Below are 22,328 nucleotides of genomic sequence, written 5' to 3' on the forward strand. Positions count from 1 at the left end.
TATTTCCGTGGGTATTTTTTGCTGAAAGCAATCCACTGCTTTAGATATGTTGAGGGAACCCTAAGGAACAGGAAAATACATGTTGCCAGTTTTACAACCTACTCTGGGGCTTTTTAGGGGATGTTTTAGAAACCCCTCTTTCGACCACGCATGAAGACGAGGCTACAGAATAAAACACACTCTAACTTCGTTTATTATTGACAATTTGTTGCCAAAATAGCAGGAGAGACACTAATCGATGTTACCGTTCATATCATGAACACATATGTAACCACTTTTTGTCACATGATTGGTCACGTGACTGAATGAGCATGAAAGTAAGGCTAGTTAACAAAAATAGCTTTTGACCTTTTGACAATACTATTAATGCTCCATAACTACATTAACATGAAAATACTAATTTAAGTTCAAACTGCTCCACTTTTGCTGTTACACGTGGGTCACGTTAACTTTAACAGTATCAAAACGAGGCTTTCAGTGGCTAATCTAGAGAAACTAAATTAACACGTTTTTTAATTACTTTTATTGTGATTGAAAGTGGAAATTTCCCTCATAGTGAGTACTATAACTTCTTTTTCTTCTAGAAGCAGCAGATAAATCGTGTTCAGTCTACACGTCAGCGACATCATCATGATCATCATCCTCTTCTTTATTATTTATTTCTCTCATCAGAATCGTCATCAAGCACATTTTTACATTACTCTCTATTGTCTGAGCATCCACAAAGATCATTGCAGTTAAGTTCATTCTTTTTACACTGGCAGCGATTTGTGGAACTGTCTACAACTACAACTGAGACTTTCATTTGCACCTCTGTATGCTGACCATTCTGATTGACACCAGTGTCATTGTGTTCATGTACATCTACAGGTAACTTCTTTGAAATATCCATCAGGGTACTTTTGCGGGAGCAGCGAAGTAGTGTTCCATTGGCTGCAGACACTCACCTTGGTACCACGAAAAACTCATAGGTACGCGCAGCTTCTTTGATATATCAATGTTTAGTCGACTTTTGTATACGAAGATCATTCTCACAAACAAATTCCTATCTTTGCTCAGCTCTACAGTCTTGTTGTCAACTCTTACTTTAATTTTTTTCCCTGCAGTCTTCCAAGTGGAGAGCTTTTGCTTCTTCATGGGGTCCCAGAGGTTGACTTTTTGTCCTTTTGTCTGCTCTTCTACAAATCTGTGGACTAGTCTTTCCCCATAATACTTTGCTCGCAGAGATCCTCCTTGACATTTTCTGGAATCACATCTTTCGTTACCAGGTTGAATTATGTGTCACTTTCCTGATCAAATGGATTGGCAAAACTTTCCATTGTAGTCAGTAGTTTCTCTAAACTTTTCTCTTCGCGACTATAAACGCATCAGTTGTAAGAGCATGATGATGACAGCTTTCCCTAGAAAAAGATTGAAAGTCCTGCCATGCTTTGGCTTGCGCTAATAACTGGGAAAGTTCAGGAGCTATCAAAAAATCTTTACTCGAGCGTTTGGGGTTCAAGGTGATCCCAACTAATCCACCTGGCACTTCTTCATCTTCCAATTGAGATGCTCAAGAGCATTGTCAGCTCCAACTTCACAAAATACAGTGACCTGGTTCTTGTTCACGACCCAGTTTCACTGAGGAATTCTTCATAACTTTCGGGGTCTGACTTTGGCTAGACTCCCATTTCTTCTAAGGTGCAGGGGGTAATTTAGGCAATCATACACAAAGAAATACTTCGTGAACGATTGAAGCACAGACAGATGTAGAAGCCAGTCTCCTGTTCTAACTGGCGATATAAATAACATCATGTCCATAACCATTATCATGTACTTGCAAAACACCAAATCAAATGCCTTCATCCCGTAATGACATCTGAAGACTGGATGGTTTCAACCATCTCAGCATGCGCCTTCTGCACCTCACTCTTTACAATTTGGACACAAGCCGTGGCGAGATCTTAAAATTTCCAGAGACATTCTAGAAGTTCTGGCTCTTAACGGAAAAAATCTGGTACATGACAAACAGAGCTTAAAGTGTAACCATGTGAGATGCTTGACCTCTTTTGACATGATTACAATCGACTATTTGCTTCACAGTTGTAGGGCCATATAAGTCAGCCTCACTCCAGCAAAGATCAATGCCGCTGTCTTCGATAAATCCCCCAATTGTTCAGAGTTGCGCCATGAGAATGCGCAACTCACCAGGATGAAGAATCAAGTGTTCAAGATCTTTCCGGCCCATCTGGACCTTTTTCATCTGTTGATAGAGGCCCATATCTAAAGTGATAACAGTCTTCCTTTCAGGACCCACAATTTTGTTTTGATGGCCTTTGCCAGCATCAAAATTGTAAGCAAGGTCTTTATGGTAATGACAAGTGTGGAATGATGTAAGATTTTTCTTTTGTTTACAAATTCTGAGCAGCTACTAGCCGGTAGCTCAGATTTAAATTCTCTTAATTTTGGGATGTCCTAGTTCCATTCAGTTACGCAGATCTTTGTCAGGAAATATGTCTTCTGATCAAAAAGGAAAGAGAATTAGGAGGTCCAATTGCTTACTCTACAGTGTCTTTACGGTGTGAACTGTAAGACTGTCAAAAGGATCTTAAGGATAGCCTTGTTGAGAGTATTGCATACTTCTTCCTCCTGTATTAATGTCCAAAACAACAATCTGGCCTCATTTTCATGCTAAAGTTTACGTGAACCTCTCGTAACAGCAAAAGCGGAGTAGTTTAAACTAAAAATTAACATTTTTCGTGTTGTTTAAGTTTTATGAAATAGTAAAAATAATGCCGAAAGTCCTCGAAAGGTCAAAAGCTATTTTTGTAAACTAACCTCGCTTCCATGCTCATCCAGTCATGTGACAAACACTGGTTACGTATGTGTCCATGATATCAACGATAACGATTTACGTCTCTCCTGCTATTTTGGCGACGATTTGTCAATAATAAACAAAGTTAGGGTGTGTTTTATTCCGTAGCCTCGTTTTCATGCGAGGTCTAACAAGGGTTTCTAAAACAACCCCTATAAAACCTCAAAGCAGGTTGCAAAGCTGGCAACATGTATTTTCCTGTTCCCTAGAGTCTCCTCGACATATCTAAAGCAGTGGCTTGCTTTCAGCAAAAAATGCCCACAGGACTTTCATTTCATACATATGCGCCCACACTATATCCTTTGCTATTCAACTCTGAGCAATTTCAGCGGAATTTGCGCCCGAAAATGTTGTGATCTTTGCAGGAATAAATGAGTTAAAATCATCTTTTTGTGCTATACTATCTCACTGCTTTAGTATAATTATACTAAAAACAACTATTCACCTCAGTGTCAGTGGCTAGTGGTGGATATTTACCTTGCCGCTTCGCGGCTCAGAAAAATATCCACCACTAGGTAAATGAATCAAGGAATTGTTGGCACTTGCTTGTTGTTTAGGATTCCGATGCTCTTACAGAACATACTGTAGCTTAATCAGAAATATTTATGATGCCACGCCTGTTGATCTTCATGGAGGAAACATGTTTACCACTTCAAACTACATTGGATGTCAGTTCTATGGGTGGCATATCTTATATGATAGAACTGTATGGCTAATTCAAAGCACTACCTAATCCCCATGGGACTGGTTAGTTTGGAGCATTTGCAGGCCCACTGAAGAAAAACGTCACTTCCATCATCAAGGTTTCAAAGGAGTCTAACCAGTAAAAGCAGAGGACCAAATGCATTTTTTATTAAATTTTGGCCTTTCAGAAGAACATTGGTAACTGGCGATAAATTCATTAAATGTACAGTTCCTGGTGATGAAATGAGATAAGAGTTTATTCACCTCATTTATGCATATCAATTGCATTACAGGTCCTGTTTAAAATTACTAAATACTAGCTACTGTAAAAACTGATTACAGAATTTGTGCAAAATTTTCTTTTGTTCTAGATACCTTTGAACAAAAATTTCAACTTCTCTTGTAAAAGCCAAACCCCTTTCTAAAACATAATTATATTTTGGGAGAATCCAAGACATGTCCAAATTGCAAAGAAAATAGCACATGTAACATGTAAGATGTTTACATGTGTGATACTATACTCACTCCATAAATTCCTCCCTTGTGTGCTTTTCCACCTCCTAAGCAGACTTCATTTTGTCCTTCTTTTCCATCATAAATGTATATCTATAAAAAAGATAGGTATCTCAAATTTTGGTTGGCATTTGCCCCTTGAGTTTTCCAGCCTTCTCATTACTTTAAATGCAAAACTGGCCAGAGACCATAATCCTGTTATGTTGGGTAAGAAATTCGTACTCTGATGTTGTCATTCAAAAAATTAATTGTGATGACAATAGTATTCTGGATGACAGCCACTTCAAAGTAGGGTTCATGGAAATGAGATTGCATGAAGAATGGTAGTAGAAACAGAACCACAAACATTGCTTGTCAATAACAAGACATGCAATGCATCAGTGTGGATGGGGACAAAAGCTGACTCAAAAGTTTGAAACCTGTGGAAACCCTTGTGGGTGGGTTGTCACAGTGCACGTGTGGTTCAGCTGGTTGAGCATCGGGCTGCCATGCGGTAGGTCGTGAGTTCGACTCCAGCCAGACTAACACTCAGGGTCTTAAAATAACTAAGGAGAAAGTGCTGCCTTTGTAATTACATCCGCAAAATTAATGGTTAGACTTTCGAGTCTTCTTAGACAACTACTATAAACTGCAGGCCCTGTTTCGCAACTCTTCAATGTTCATAAGCTCTGTACGATGTTAAAGATCCCACACACTAGACAAAAAGAGTAGGGAATGGAGTTCCTGGTGTTGTGGTCTGGCCATGCCTTCAGCAATGTGGTCAGCTTAGCGTAATCTTCTGAATGGACTACTGATCAATGAGACCACATCACAGCAACAGTAGTCAAATTGAAGGAGTCCAACTGCTGAAACTGGTAAACCCATATAGTGTAGGATTTTTAAGATACAATTAACTGTCAAGCAAAACATACAGTCGTTAAGGCAAGATGTGAACTTAGCTTTTTGACATGTTTCACACAACTGGGACAAAATTCACAACTTGTCAACAACAAAGGTAGAGGTAGGTACATTGAGTACACTCAAAGCCAGAGGATCTAAACTGTGCAAGCTAACAAGCATTTTTGAAGTAGAAAAAAGGTTTGAGTCCCCTGTAAGCCTGAGTTTTTTTTTATCAGGCTTCTTTGCAACTGCTAAACTTACATTATACTGTGAAGAACTCTTGTACTAAGGACCTACACTTTTTGGTAGTTCCTTTCTAGGAGGGGGAGGGGGGCATTTCTGTAACGACAAGAAACAGTCGGGTGATGCGTCTGGTTGTCTGTGAAGGAGACCACTTTAGTAAGGAACTGCTCTCAGCACCAGCTTAAGTAATTTGAGTTGGCAGATGGAAGGCTAAGGAGTTCAAAACAGAACTGTACAAATTCTTTAGAGAAATGTATACATGTCAAAATAGGTATGCATTGCGTATGTGTGATAGTGCAGTAACACAGCGCTTTATTCCATATTGTCAACTGAGCTGCATTTTGTCTTCCAGGAGATTCAAGTTGTCTTTGTATAATAATAGTGCCATGTCTTGGGTAAATAGCCCCCTGAGACATGTGGTTACTAGCAAAATACAAAACCCAAAAAGACGGAAGAAAATAAAAGCGAATCAAGAAACATTGGCTTCGAGGCTAACATGTTGAGCATTTTCAAGTTCCCTCACAACTTCTTTTTCACCACAAGTTTAAGCGTGCACTCTGACCGTCTGACAGCTTTCTAATACAAAGATCACTGCAGTTAAGTCCTGTCCAGCGGGGTTAGTATCTGGATGGGTGACCAAATATACCAATTTGTAACAGAAACATAGGACCAAAAATTCTATTTTAACGCTCAAAAATGTGAACTAAGCAAGGTACAGATTTTGTTAGCCTGCTTTATGCACAACAAATATTGATGCAAGGTAAATAAATATCGATACACAGTTTTTAGGAACAGCAGAAGGAAGTTTTCAGGACAGTTGATCCAGAATAAAATATTTTGCCATCAACAACAACATTTGCGACATGAAAACAATTTAAATTTTGAACCGTGTTACCATCAGCAAAAATCATTCTGGGAGATTTTCGCTACGTTCAATTTTTCAATTGTACTTTTGGCTACACAAGTAAATCGCAAAATCGAAAGTGACATCAAATTCAGCGGGCGCCGCAATCAAGTTACCTTGCATGTTTATTCGAAACAATTAAATGACACATTGTTAGGTTTGTTTTTAGTTTGACAAGAAATGGCAAATTCAACACAAAGATAACAATAGCCCAACTCTTGAGGTTCACCATAGAAGATTGTTTCTTTTTTTTTATATAAATAATACTTACGATACGTATTAATATACATACATACATACACTGCTACCTGGTACTAAACTAAATAAATACAATACTTACAGTATTAACATTCACCATTGTTTCGGCAAAGTCAAAAATTTACTCTCCTAGATGACGTTATTTATCTCCAGGTAATTCCATCATTTTGGAATTAGCAGCTGCTTTATTATTCATCAGCGTCATAAATTTTTGCCAATTTTGGGGCTCACTTTCTTGAAACTCAAGCACGCTTCCAACAGACCTGTTTATTTTTTTTGACTTACAGTATGCACACGCTGTGGGCCTATTGGCACCACTGACAATCTTACACTCTTACGCTCTTACACCCCGGCGACATAGCGTGTAATGCACTAACACAAAAAGTGAGGCAGTTAGGGTTGGGTGGTTGGTGCAATAAGGAGTATGGAAAGTTTGCGTGAAGGACTTGAAAGCAGGGTTATTCCAGAGTTCAACTGAAGAGGATAGCTGGACAGCCAGCAGACCAGAAGGGAAGAGAAGCAAATGACATCACTTCTGTTGCGATTCCATTGAAAGAAAATTTCACATTGCTGTTTCAACTTCATTTGCTGTCTCCACTGTGTACTAAGCTTCACTGCAGGTACAAACTTTAAGATGTAATTTGATCTTATTGATTATTCAAGGCAATACAAACGACTGTGGGAAGAACTTTCATGGTATTTCCATACTCTCAATAGCCGGCTGGCAAACTTCTCTTGCGTATCCTCTTAAATAGGCTCAATGCATACCTAACTTGCCTGGGTCACAGTGTGGCTTCAGGAATGGAAGGTCAGCACAATGGACATGATTTTCTAACTGTGCCAGGTGCAGGAGAAGTGCATCGAACAGAACATTCCTTTGTACATGGTGTTCATCAACTTCAACAAAGCCTTTGACACTATGTCCCATTGAGGGTCTGTTCTCAAGAAGTATGCCTGCCCGATAAGTTTATCAACATAGTAAAGTCCCTTCAAGATGGTACATGTATGCAGGCCAGTTTCACTATGTGCAACACCAGTTCTAAGGGGTTCCAAGTCACCAATGCAATGAAGCAAGGTTAAATCTTGGTGCCCACACTTTTCTCTATCTACCTGGCAGCGACGCCGGAAGTGGCATTCAAAGACATCACGGAAGGAGTATACATCCAAACTAGGAGGGAAGCCAACCTGTTTAATGTGTGAAAATTGAAATCTACAACCACGACTAGCCTGATAGTCATCAGATAATTGCTGTTCGCAAACGACAGGACTCGTTTCACACAGTGCTACCAATATGCAAGTCCTAGTTGACAAATTTTCCAAAGCAGCATAACAGTTTAGTCTTAAGATCAACATTAAAAAGACGGCAACTCTCTACCAACCATTTACAAACCTGAGTGTTGATGTGGCAATACCAATCGATGTGAAGAACCAACCGCTCACAATGTGCAAGAATTTCACCTATCTAGGCAGTACAGTCTCAGAATCTGCAACACTTGACCAAGAAACCTGAGAATGGGTAAGGCTTCAGAAAAGATTGTGAAGGAACCAACATAATATTATTTACCATCAAGACTAAATGTAAAGTGTATCATGCCATTGCGCTCAGTGCACTCCTTTACCATGCAGAAACTTGGACCATTTACAAGTCACAAGTAACGAAGCTACACACCTTCATGATGCGCTCTCTCAAGGAGATAATGTAGACACAGTACAGGCCGCAGGAATAGCAGCACTTACACAAGCAAGTGTACAATGTGAGCAATAATGGTGGATTTACAAGCAAAATACATGTGAAATACACGTGCGAAACGTGTAAATATTTACACAAGCATTACACGTAAATTAAGTGTAATTCCGATAAGCAACGCATCTTCCGTTATTCATACACCCAAACTGCGTTTATTTTTCCCACAGAAAAGACACAAATTAAGTGTGCGTTTAATTGAGATATACTGATTCATCTTAAAATTTGGATCTTTTTGGATTTCCAATCGAACACAAAATTCAAAAGCGAATTTCACTACAAAATCAATGTCGAGAAACTTCAATAAATTCCATGGAAAAACCAGTTTTCACATTTTAATTTGTGTTTTATCGGGGTTTAAACATGAGGCATAGCCGAATGTTTTTACACCCAATAAAACACATGCTGCGAGTTTTTTGAACGGCTTCACAAACATTCCACAAAGAGGGTGTCCCTCTGGACTAAAAACAATGGTTCAATAATGACATCCGACAGCGAAAGATGCAATTGTTGTTGAAGGCCATTATTTGTGCTTTTAAGTTTCCAGATATTCATTTTTTACAGCTTGTGTTTATCGAACTGACGTTCCATTATTGAGCTCCAATAGGGTATATTTTGTTTAAAGATCCAATAAAACACCAATTGCGTTAAATCCACTTCGTCACCATTGTTTGTATTCTCTACGCCTAATAAAATCTATCCATTCCCACTACCCCTTGAAATCAAACAAAGATACATCCAAGGGGGAAAGACAGGTGTCCATTTTCCTGACACCGGAAAAACGGAGAAATGACACCCACCTTCCGACTGGTTTGCCATACTGGCAACCCAGTAATAAACCTAAATTTGGTTTGATAGAATTGTAGGTCTATAGTTATCACAAAAACTCTCGCAATAATCAGAAACTAGATTAAGCGCAATGAAAACCATCTGCGAATTCAAGATCACATTCTCATAAGCATCGGTCAGATTTCATGACCTTCACTATATAGAAGCACAAAGGATTGTTCACAAATTAATTTATTTTGTGGTTTGAGTAAAACGTTGTACAAACAAAAAACCTATTACAATGAAACACTAACTTCTCAGGATTGTTTACATATAGGTCAGTAAAAACTTGTGTAAAGATGTAATTAGTTTGTTTTGTTGAAGTTACACCATTCCGTACAAACAAGAACCAGAATCTTCATAACAAATCTATTTACAAAGCTATGCAAATGACGTCCCCAACATAGAGCCCTGGTTAACATTAGGGGGCCTTGGCCCAGAGGTTTTTCTTGAGCTGAGAGAAAGTTACCTTGGACTTGAACTCACTTTCATGCAGATGCCAGGATCAGGATCTGACCCTCAGGCTCTGACTGGTTGCTACTTTTACAAACACGCAAGTCAATATTATTGGTTCGTTGGATTAGTAATACCGAGATTATGCGTGATTACTATTAAAGTTACCATTGGTTCCTTTCATAATTTATCAATTTGATGCATTTGACAGCTGGCGTCTGCATGAGAGTGAGTTCAAGTCCAAGGTAACCAGAGGTTTTCTCTACTCGCCGCTTCATGGCTTTCTCGCGGCTCAATAAAAACCTCTGGGACCAGGGTACTGAATTTGAGAAAGGTAGGCAGAGCAAAGTCCTGTACTGAGAAATTTCACAATAGCGAAATGTGTAAGAATTGAACACATTTCCTCGCCGTCATCATGTGGATAATAGGATAATAGGATTTAAGGAGCAAGGGTGGCAGTTGGTTAGTGCGTGGCCTTGGTGCAACAGGTCCCAAGTTCGATCCCCGGATCTTACATCCTTGTTTCGACTTCTTTCCTTTCAGTGTAGCCTAAGTAGCTTTAAATACCCTTAAAATGGAGCACTGATGGAAAGAGGGGGGTAAAATGAGCACACCATTGGCTTCCTGGGAGAATACTCTCTAGAGAGTATTTAGGAACTTCCGACGTTAAATACATGTAAGGTGTACCTTTACCTGTACCTACCAAGGGAAACTGAAAATAATTTTGGTTTGGAAACACACTCGACAAACAATTGTTTTTGCCTTGCACTCACGCAATGCAAAGCTTGTGTCAGCATATGACATCTTGTTTATAATTTAAGCACCACTGCAATAACTCAACAAAATATAAGATATTGCTTTGAGAGATAAATCGTAGGTGAACGTAAAGTTGATAGTAGAGGGAAAATCCACTAATAAAACTTTTCCTTGCCACAACCATATCGCTATGTCATGTTGTCGCTCTCGACTTTTTTCCACGACTTTTGGTAGCTTGATTAAGAGATATTAAGCAAAGATTCCTTTTAAATACCCCAAAAATATTAATAGGATTTGAAGAAAATCAATTTGTTGTGAATCTTTTATTCTTATAATCACATCGCAAGATGTGTAGGATATGAAACCAATAAAAATTGTGTAAAAGTGAAGCTTCAGAAAGGAAGAGTGTATTCAGAAAGTAACCAGTCAAGCTTAAAACCGTTGAATAAAACAAACTCTTGATAACGTCACTTCTTTAATAATCATACACAAACTTAATGAGCCTGTGTGTAAATTTTCACTGCACTTGCGAAAAAGTTGCCTGTATTTTTTTACACGCACTTTCGTGTATTTTTTCTTACCGAAGGCTAAAATAATTATCAAGGACATTGAGAAAAGAAACCTGAAGCAGAAGAACATTAAATTTCAGTAGATCTTTGGAAGCAGCCAAGCAAAGGACAGAACGACCTGAAGGAACTTGATTAAAGCTTGAACTCTTCATGAACCAGTCATTGTCACTCTGACAGACTGCTTAACAACAACCACCTAATGTTCAAGTTGCCTCCTGCAAAGTTTCCAGAAACCTGATAGTTTACTAAATTGCAATAAAAAGACTTTACATGTAAGTAACACAATAAGTTCAATCATTTAGTCAAATTACCATGCCATCTGCACCTCCAGAAGCAAAGTGCGAACCATCTGGGGAGAACTTCACACAGTTCACAAAGTTGGTATGACTCTGTTGGGAAAACATTTTTTCATGAGCCCTGAATTAGAATCAACTAAATGAAGTACATCTCCAAACAATATACTAGAAGATAACCAAGCCTTGAAGTTTTGACATTTGTGCCTATCCTTTAGTTGTTAACTAATGTGTTGTCCACCTCAGTTAAGATGTAGAAACTGTTAAATAGAAAATAATGATCATAGCCAGTTAAAACTGAAAACTTGCAGCCCTCTTCAAAATGATAAAAATAAATTGTTATTATTATTGTCTGCAGCCATAATTTCCTAAAAAAAGGTTTCTGTAATCTACTTCACCTTCTCACTTTCTGCTACCATTTCAAACTAGTCAGGGTTTGAGGGAAATGTCACAGGACTACCTTAATTTATGTTCCACTTTCTCTAAGATTGCGATAAACTCAATAACCCTACCAACTCTCTTTGACCCACATATAATTCAATGGTTATTATTTAAGCCCACTTTAAGGTACATGTACATGTGTACTAAAAGGCCAACTTATTCATTGGTAAATATGATAGTTCTTTAGGGTGCATTCGATTGACCGTATTCCGGAATAAGAATGCATGGAATACAAGGTAGAAATCCTTCGTTTTAACGGTGATTCATATAAAAATTATTGTCAAACATCCGCTAAAATGCTATTTTAAACATATTTTTGTTGTCCTTGCTGCTTCGAAACGCGCCAAACATACCGTTTCAATCATCACTCCACGTATTCTTATTCCGGAATAGGGTCAATCGAATGCGCCCTTAGTACGGTACGTGTAAGAGGTACATCGTATGGGTTTGCCAACATACCTTGTTGAAATGAGAAAGCTTGAAGGGTGGCCCTGCAAAGAGACCAACCTCTGTGTCTTCACTGGCAGTGACAATTCGGAATGGTCGTTCAGATCTGTAGTCTACTGCATTTATAGCCTTAACATGCCCATTGACGTCACCTACTGATGAGCCACTATCCCATAAAAATACATGACCAAACCTGCCAAGAAAAATGATCATGTTATTGTGGGATTAGCCCTTAATCCCCTTAAGAACATTGTAACCGCGCCTTTGTTATAAGAGTTTAGATTTCTGGTATAGCATTTCAATATATTTACTGGCCGACTCTCTGTAAGGACTTATATATTAAATCCGTATACAACGCTCTTCTGCTCTCCACTCATTGTCGGCTCCATAACAACACAGTTATTGTACCAGGTAATGCAGCAATCCTTGAGCTGAACCTTTGAAGGCTTCTCAAAAGATGCAATTAATTTTATCTGACATTTAAAGTCTACAGCAACTGGCTTAGAGCTTAACGGATCTGCATGGCTCTTTTGTGATAAAATTTTCCTGCATGTGATTATACTTTTATCATCATTCTGGTCATAGCATCCTGCAGTTTATTGTTTTACCTTTGTTTTCTTTTAACGGAATATGTGCACTGTAGATAAGTCACCATAAATGAGTAAGGTTATTTAACAAATCAAAAGTGGTTCAGCGTTGTCTGTACTCGTATCGACAACGATATTTGTCATCACAGTAGTCAAAATGTTGTGCACTGAGTGAGTCCACAACAAATTTTGACCACTGGGAAGATGAGTATCGTTGTCAATAAGAGCACAGCCAACGCTGAACTACTTTCGATTTGTTTTTTACCACAAACGTCAAAGGAGGTTTTTACTTCAAAGCGTGACCAAAACCATGACACAACAAAAGCATCCACCCCTCCATGTATGCCAATGTGACCAGTATCATGTGACCAGCATATGCATATGATGTAGTTCAATTTTGACCTCTGGTTTGAAAAGGATTTCTCCCTTTTTTGGGGTTAAGTCAAAAAAACAGGGGATAGTGTAGACAATGGAGATCGAAGACACCATTTTGAAAATACCAAAACTTGAATCCAGACTTCCATGAAAAACCAAAGGTGCACACTAAAAACTGTAATAGGATATTCAAGATGGGCAACCAAGGATTTATCAGGGGAACCAAATTCACGGGTTTGGTTGTGAAGCTCTTGAAACAGGGGCAATCTGAATGCTATGTGTCTCTATAAATGTTAAAGAGTTTTAACCCTTTGACTACGTCGTTCCTTCTAAAGTTGTTCTTGCTTCCAACTGAAAGAAGTAACAAAATTCTAAAGAGTAAGTATTTCAACCAACATGTCGGTAGTGTGTCGACCAACATGTCCGTAGTGTGTCGACCAACGTGTCGGTAGTGTGTCGGCGGATGTGTCGGTAGTGTGTTGGTGGTGCGTTGGCCGACGCATTGGTGGGATCTGATTCTTAACTTTTACCCAGGAGTCAATGGGTTAAGTTACATGTAACGTTTTATGCTGCATATTGTGTAGGAGTAATTTCCTTGGATTTAATAACAAACATTAATTTGCCCCATCCTGTGAATTCCCCCTCTTCATTTTGCTTTGGTTATTCACCGGAAAATCATGTGTACATGTATCATGCAGACTTGCGACAGTCAACAAAAATGTTTTGATACATGGATGTTTCGTAAGTTTAGGTATTTTTTTCCATTCTGACTATTATTATGTCCATAACACTGGTATGTACATGTATTGAAGTTCAAAATAGAATTACAGTTACAGTTGTACATGTACAAGTAATTACAAAAAGATTCATTTTCAACCTGGTTTGTGTAGAATATGTGTGAACTTTATGCTGGAATGTTAGCAATGTGCTTATAAGCCGAGGAGGCTCGTTTTCACTCGGCCGGGAGTTTTCATTCAATAAACGAGTGTGGTTTTCTCGTCAAGAGTTGTCTCTTCCTTCAAATTTGACAGTTTGATTCACAATTTGATGTCTCGTAGTCCTAATCATTCATGATTGTCAATTTTCATGGCTAATTAAACACTGTGGAACACCCGAACACTGGAATCAAAGTAAACAACATCACTTTGACCCGCTTTATGAACCAAAACATGATTATGCATTGTAGAAAGATACTCAGGATAGAATAAGATTTTGTTTACCATGCCAGTAAAAGACCTCAGGGAAATGTCCTGTACATTTGCTTCACTTACTTTTCTCTCCCTGCTCCAACTACCACTATTCTCTTGTTGTCTGGCGACCAAGCAATATCTTTTACAGCACCACTGATGGGTTGGTATTCATATTTGAGTAAATGTTCTTCCTGAGTGGTATCCCAGATTCTCACTTTTCCAGCAGCATCTGAAAATGTATGGAACTTGATGAGAACATCATTTTAAACAGGATCACTTGCTTTTCCAAACAATGAAATGTTAAATAGTTACTTATTTTTTTAATGACTCGGGTGTGTTTTTTTTTTAGGTTTTTACTCCGGGTCTATAGCCCCCCAAACCCCTCCCTACAGAGTCTCCAGTAGCTCAGTGGTTACAGCATCCGACTAGATCACGGGGCTCATACTGTAGGTTCAAATCCCATCTGGAGCTCAGATTTTTTTCAAGTTTCCAATGGATGCAAATTCAACAACATATATAATCTTACAGTACTCCATGTTGCAACCGCTGAGAATGCCAATGCAACTGGATTTTATTTACTGGGACTAACTTTATACACTTTTCTAGCCTGGCTGCTCATCAAGTGAGTGCAATGAATGTCCAATAGCAGACACTACTTCACACTTTAAGGACGGCACCTACTATTGTGGTGATAAGCCTCAAACTTAACCACATCATTGTCACATGGTCAGCTGTTACAATTTCCACAGACGTTTAGGGGCTTGCTACAGTGTAATTGGCTTGATAGCTCAGATGGGAGAGAAAGTGCAGTGCAATCACACAGTGCAACTGCTCAAGTTGCTTCATTAAATACAATGACTACTTTCACTGAGAACTTCACAACCACAGCTCAAACATATGAAAAATTTCACATACAGAAACACTATCCATGACCTTAAATCAGTCAGACATTATTTTTCTAATGAATGATAGGTAAATTTAAGTTGCATGAAAGCCTCTTGGTATTTCATGACCAAACCTTATCCCAGCAGTAATCAAGAGAATGTGTTACCGATCTGCACTTTATTAATTAACATTGCTTTGGACAGCTGAGCTTACCCCCTGATGCAATGTAAAATCCACTAGGAGCATAAGCTGCAACAGTAGCATCCTTTGCATGTTGTGTATACACATCTGAAATTGCTGGGTTCTATACAAAACAAAACACAAAAAGGCAAGGTATCATAATTATGTATCATTCCAAGTAATACTAAACAAGGCTGTGCTCTAAGGGCACCCAGTCGCCTGAGGCGACTAACATTTGGCTTCGGGCAAGTGAGAAAAATTACCCGGTCGCCTGGCCCGGCACTCTGGCTTATTGTATTTCTAGCAGATAAAGGCAGCTAAAAAGTTTAATATGCTGGTGGTTACAGTTTTGTATGAAACAATTGGTTTAAAGGCCATTCCACATGATTTCACATGTAACAGGCCATTGTCAAAACCCCGATCAGACCGGACGGGATCAGATGGGACCGGACCAGATTGGATTGACAAAACTCGGACCAGATCAATAACACCAGACAACGTGCTCAAATTCTGTGCCTCTCTCTCTTGAGTAGTCCTCTCCTCATTCATTGAGACTTCTTGAAATGTTTTTTTTTTTCCAAGTGATTACAGACTCCGAAGCGGAAGTATGAAAGATACATGTACAATGTGCCGAATTGACATCAATAAGGGAATCGACTGCGTGCGCGACAGTCTTTTTCTTCAAACATGAAAACTGACAACAATTTTTTACTTTACCCCAGTCCCTGACAATTGCACAATAGCCTGATTTAGCAACAGAACGGGAATGTCAGTTGACGATGGCACGTGCAGCAAAAATATCCATACGCAGTAAATTCGTCACATAGTATCTTTCATAATTCCTTGGGAGCCCAAAGGACTCCGTGAAATGTCCCTTGCTAAAAATTCTCATAGAGTAGTTCTAATGGAAGAGTACAGGAAAACCTGCTCAATGAAGAGAAAAATGATATCTTCAAAACCCTGACATCAAAAGTTCAAGATTAAATACAGTAGTACAACAATACTGATAAATTGAAGCAAATCAAGTTTTAAAAAATGGAATGCGAAGTTTAACACAGCCAGATTGTCTAGAAAACTACTTGAGGTCAGTGATATTAGACCAAAGGGGATGCCAAATACAGGGATCCACATCCGCGGTCGTCCGGTTGTCCCAGAAACCAAAAAAGCTGTCCAAATGAGTATAATAACTCCAAAGGTGTCAAGTTTAAATGAAATCATGTCTTCATGAATGCCATCAAATGTTGTAATATAGAATGTACTTTTGTTCCGATCGCTTTTCATTCAATGGAAGCCCAGTATTTTCCATGAAAACAATTGCAGGCTCAATTCTTATGTATCTCACAGCTGGCATGGTTGTTAGAACACCAAAGGTGGCCAGAAATGCCTTTAATATTGGAGAGGTCTGGAACCCAGTATGTTGCCATAGTAACGAAACTGTTAGGCTCAAATTGTGGAGGACATTTAGTAGAATCTTACTGCAAAGAATCAAACATTTCTGATGTAAATTGGCTGAGATATCCTTTTCATATTTGATCAAAATTTGGTTGTGTATGACATCATCACTTGGCTAATTTGCATATTTTAAAAACTTGAATATCTCTGGAACAAAAAGAGATATTTGAAAATAGTAAAGAGCATTTTTCTTCTCATGCAGGCTACTTATTTATGTCTTAAAATGGTTTCAATAGAAAAGATGCGGTTTTCGTCATAGTGGCACTTCAAAATTTTTTCTTTCCTTTTGTTGTGAGTTTCGGTAGTGGTTACAAAGGGTAGCACTTGCGAAAACGCTCATTCAGGACTAACTCTACTATTTACAACATCCCCAGCAGAATGTAATTATCTAAAAAACCCACTCCTATATTTTCTATGGACAGAAACCTTCACTCTAACATCTTATTTTTATGATTTTCGACGGATGACAGTGCTCGACCTTAGCGGTAGTCCACTAGTCCTGGACTAGTGCAAAATGCTTCTGGACTAGTAGAAACTTAGAACCACTAGTCACAGGACCAGTAACTACTTTGTAATTAGTTTTTGCAATGTCTCAAAAAAATACATTAGGTGAAAACAAAATACACGTCTTGTAAATGTTGGTTCAATGCGTTCCTTGCAACGTTTTGATCGCGAAAACAGATAGTCCAATGCGAGGACTAAGGCGAGAAGACTAAACAAAGCTGAGGCTGGGACTGGTCACTAAGGAACTCCCAGCCCATCATCTTTCTCTCGACTGCCCGTGTTCTTATCATGAAGAGATTAGAGGCCTATTTTTTTAGTTCTAACAACAGAGATTATCCAAACAAACGCCATAAAGAGAGTAGTGGAGACGCAGAAAAGATATTGGAGACAAAAGACAGCAAGAGCAATGAAGCGACCAAGAAATCTTATGATCAAGAGGATCGAACCATTGAAGTCGGGTATTTCCACCCTGAATGCAAAAACACTTTTCCTTGGGTTATTTACAAAGACAGCGAAAAGATATTGCAAATAATATTGCCATGCTGCAATCAGGAAGGACTACCAGAGATTTACTCTGGACTAGTAAATTTTCAGTTCAAGTAGTCCCAGGGCAAGCGATCAAAAAAGTTAAGGTCGAGCACTGGATGAGTAGATGAGGCTACATCGTGTTAAGATGACCTCTCTTTCGAAATTGGGGCATTTTTCCCTTGCCTTTTTCTCCAAAACAAAGTCCGTGACCCCTCTATTTTTGTTCATTTTTGGAATAAATAATTTATGACCGAACTTCAGGCAAGAAATGAAACAAATTTCAATGTGAGAAGATTTTTGCGCGAACATCCTTAATTTTAATTCGCTTGTGTACCCACATTAAGGGGACAGCTATTCTTAGTGTTATTTTCATAGAGTTATGTCATAGAGTTAGTTAAGTTCCCAAAATCCTGATTTTGGACTGCCAAAATCTTGAATTCAGGATTTTGGCAGTCCAAAATCTTGAATTCAGGATTTTGGCAGTCCAAATCTTGAATTCAGGATTTTGGAAGTCGTTAATTCGTACTGAACTACTGAAATAACTCCACTGATAGTTAACCTGCCACATTAATTATGAAATTCCAAACAAGGTCAGGAACGGAAGTGAAACTTTCAAGTGAGAACTTTTCCTTATAAGGAGAATACTTGGTCATGTCTCAAACACTGCGATTTCTTCAATGGACAAAGCAACTTTCATTTCATCCAGGTGTAAGGTATAAAAAAACAGACAATGAACATTGCTTTTCCGTAAATTCCACTTGACCAAGCATTCCTGAAGCTACGTATTCATACTGTGAAAAGTCAACGGCAATTTCCGAGCAATATTAACATAAAATTAGGTAAACACCATTTATTCCCAGATACAATAAGAGCTGCAATTTGCGTGAAGAAACAAACAGCAATTCCGAAATTAACTTGTGAACTTACTGCAATGTCGCGGATTATGACGCTTGTGCCGTTTGTGTACAGAAAGTTTTTCCCTTTGGGATCGCCTTTTAATACAGTTGGAGCCCCTCTGACAGTCCTCGGCAAGGGCGAAAATATAGCTCCTGAAAACAGAATGCGAGTAAAATCAAACCGGTCAGTGTAAAATGCAGACTGCAGACCAGCGGTAAAATGCCGACTGAGGTTATAATGTAACTGTTGAAAAAGCCCAAACCCCTTAGCAATGCTAACCTTAGGTCTAATTAGGCCTAAAACAATATTCAGGCTTAATTGTGAGCATTTCTCAAGGGTTTGGGCATATTCAACAGTTACATTTTAACCTCAGTCTGCATTTTACCCCTGGTCTGCAGTCTGCAGTCTGCATTTTACACTGACCAAATCAAACTGACCTGAGGAGGAAACTAAAAGCAGAGTAAAATAATTTAAATCTCCCTTCGTTGCAATATTAACACATCACAGACCAGTACAGAAGTAGAATCTTTGCACTACTACTACTACTACTACTACTACTACTACTACGAAACAAACCTTTCTCAAAATCCATAATTTTCTTTTCTCTGTGACGACCTGTGAGACTCCTCCGATACTTCAAAATACTCTTCTTCGACAGATTTTTTACTCACACCTCTTCTTCCTTCTCAGGCCTTCGCGAAATCTCCCACATCGAAAAGAGAGTAGTCTGGTGACCACCAGTCAACAACAAATCATGTGGCTTTGTTAACAAAGGGAATTGTTGAAACGTTTATCGATGTCCAAAAGTGTTTGCGTGACAAATGATCGCGGTTCTCCCGAGTCATCTTTTCATGGATCGTTACAAAGGATCGTTTGAAGATGGTGTTGCATGCTACTAATAAACCCTGACTAGACGCCCGGGAGAGGGGGGGAGGTTCTTTAGGAATTTCTGGGTGGGGATGTGCCATTGGGAGCCTGGAACCCTTAGCCTATACAGCCTATACCAGAGCTAGTTTCAGCTGGATTTTGCTACCCTATACTAGAGTAAGCTCTCCAAATCACTCCTATCCTAGGGTAGCTGTTTTCCCGAAACTGAGGTCACGAGTACAGTCTAAAGCAAAGCCAAAACAAAACATTATACCACAATCACTTCTTTCTTAAAAAAGGATTTCTGTCTGAATCCCGATTTTTGACAGTTAATAATATCCAGTAGCGTTCTATGATGGTCACCTACCAACGCTGTTGAGGCTGAGTCGTGAAAATTTAAACTTGCCGATTTCATTTTTTTATATTTTTGAGTACCAATACCTGGTTTCCTTAGATAAAATCTTCAACCAACTGGTCAGTTTCGTGAAAAATGATACCCTATTCTAGACCCAAACACTCTGATTTATATACCCTATGCTAGAGTAAACTGCTTGAAAACCATGCCCTTCACAGCGACACATACCTACATAGCCCATATATGGCAGTAACCCCCCCCCCCACCCCCCCCGGGACTAGACGAAGGTCCTTTTTGTCGGCGTCCCACAATTGCTAAGAAGTCTACGATGCACCATTGCTGCCTGTTATGTTTCAAGGACAGGAGATTAAACCAGTACCATTTACTAGAGATCTACGAGTAAAGATCGACTCAAATCTCAATTATAACAAACACATCACTGAGTTAGCTTCTAGCTGTATCTTTAGGTTAAGCCCCATAAATAGAATCAAGCACCTACTTGACCGGAAGCCTCGTTTCATTAATTATTAATTGACAAAAAGAAATGTTAGACACTGACTTATTTGAACGTCAAACGACGTTCTCAAAAAACTTGGTAAAGACGTTTCGACCGAAAACCTTCGGTCATCCTCGGTTTGAATTTGACAAAAAAGCGACAGGTTCTTTCAATGGTTCATATTTGCGTATGTGCGTGACTACAAGCCTGAGTACACGTGATCTCTGCGCGAGACGAACAGGAGTACCCAACGACCATTTTTGACAAAATTGTTCATATGATGTTGCAGCAACTATTACAATGTTTCTACGTCAATCTTCGTTAATATTTAACGTTCCTGGGAAAAAAGTACCCGCTCTTCACTGCCAGCGAGCAAGAGTTTCAGGAAATAAAACTCCCAGCTAGCCATCGTGTGAGACGACTTTTAACCAGCCAGCATATTTAATTTTAAAATACGAAATGACACACATTGCTAGCCAGCGCATAACGTTTGCCAGCGAGCGGTGGCGTACGTTATGAGCCAGCCAGCAAGATTTCAACATCAATAGTAATAAATAATTACATAATAAATGGAAATTAATAGTAATAAATATTAATAATAATAATAATAATAATAATAATAATAATAATAATAATAATAATAATCTGTACTTACAGTTTCTCGAAAAAGTAGTCCACGCTAAAATGTAACCTTGGGAAGTAGTTGCAGGGCGATCAAAATGACACGTAAACAAATAACAACGCAATGAACACAGAGTCAAAATGTTAGTATAGTTTCTTTTTCCAATGGTGTTGCACTATAACAACTCGGCATTTAAGGACGTTTGCGCGAAAATTAATCTTGCTGTTTCAATCAAATGGAAACCATTCCCTCTCTCCTTTTCGCGAAACGTAACGATGCTGACGATGGGGCGGTAATCGCATGTCATGTGTCGTCAGACAATCGGCGCAATTTTCACAGCAAATGCCATGGTCGTGTGTGGTCAGACAATCACCGCAAAAGTTTTACACCAGAACTGGTGCAAAGTTTCACAGCAAATGCCATGGTCGTGTGTGGTCAGACAATCACCGCAAACGTTTCACACGAGAACTGGTGCAAAGTTTCACAGCAAAAGCCATGCTCGTATGTCGTCAGACAATCACCGCAAAAGGTTCACACGAGAACTGGTGCAAAGTTTCACAGCAAATGCAATTGTCGTGTGTCGTCAGACAATCACCGCAAAAGTTTCACACCAGAACTGGTGCAAAGTTTCACAGCAAAAGCCATGGTCGTGTGTCGTCAGACAATTACCGCAAAAGTTTCACACCAGAACTGGTGCAAAGTTTCACAGCAAATGCAATGGTCGTGTGTCGTCAGACAATGGCCGCAAATGTTTCACACCAGAACTGGTGCAAAGTTTCACAGAAAAAGCCATGGTCGTATGTCGTCAGACAATCACCGCAAAAGTTTCACACCAGAACTGGTGCAAAGTTTCACAGAAAAAGCCATGGTCGTATGTCGTCAGACAATCACCGCAAAAGTTTCACACCAGAACTGGTGCAAAGTTTCACAGCAAAAGCCATGGTCGTGTGTCGTCAGACAATTACCGCAAAAGTTTCACACCAGAACTGGTGCAAAGTTTCACAGCAAATGCAATGGTCGTGTGTCGTCAGACAATGGCCGCAAATGTTTCACACCAGAACTGGTGCAAAGTTTCACAGAAAAAGCCATGGTCGTATGTCGTCAGACAATCACCGCAAAACTTTCACACCAGAACTGGTGCAAAGTTTCACAGCAAATGCAATGGTCGTTTGTCGTCAGACAATCGCCGCAAAAGTTTCACACCAGAACTGGTGCAAAGTTTCACAGAAAAAGCCATGGTCGTATGTCGTCAGACAATCACCGCAAAAGTTTCACACCAGAACTGGTGCAAAGTTTCACAGCAAAAGCCATGGTCGTGTGTGGTCAGACAATCACCGCAAAAGTTTTACACCAGAACTGGTGCAAAGTTTCACAGCAAATGCCATGGTCGTGTATGGTCAGACAATCACCGCAAACGTTTCACACGAGAACTGGTGCAAAGTTTCACAGAAAAAGCCATGGTCGTATGTTGTCAGACAATCACCGCAAAAGTTTCACACCAGAACTGGTGCAAAGTTTCACCAA

General features: G+C 39.2%; 1 protein-coding gene across 1 annotated transcript in view; it reads right to left on the minus strand.

Annotated features, from left to right (window-relative positions):
• The window catches only part of LOC138007078 (WD repeat-containing protein 1-like), a 42,737-nt gene extending 23,560 nt beyond the window's left edge, over positions 1 to 19,177 (minus strand). The window contains exons 1-7 of the mRNA XM_068853793.1: positions 19,041 to 19,177; positions 18,495 to 18,616; positions 15,117 to 15,207; positions 14,100 to 14,247; positions 11,879 to 12,059; positions 10,997 to 11,074; positions 4,064 to 4,144 (exon numbers count right to left, since the gene is read on the minus strand). Of these exons, the coding sequence (XP_068709894.1) occupies positions 4,064 to 4,144; positions 10,997 to 11,074; positions 11,879 to 12,059; positions 14,100 to 14,247; positions 15,117 to 15,207; positions 18,495 to 18,616; positions 19,041 to 19,056 (717 nt within the window). The 5' untranslated portion in view covers positions 19,057 to 19,177. The remainder of the gene's footprint in view (positions 1 to 4,063; positions 4,145 to 10,996; positions 11,075 to 11,878; positions 12,060 to 14,099; positions 14,248 to 15,116; positions 15,208 to 18,494; positions 18,617 to 19,040) is intronic.
• Positions 19,178 to 22,328: the final 3,151 nt, after the last annotated feature.

This window comes from Montipora foliosa, chromosome 6 (assembly GCF_036669935.1).
Source record: "Montipora foliosa isolate CH-2021 chromosome 6, ASM3666993v2, whole genome shotgun sequence".
NCBI classification, from domain to species: Eukaryota; Metazoa; Cnidaria; class Anthozoa; order Scleractinia; family Acroporidae; genus Montipora; species Montipora foliosa.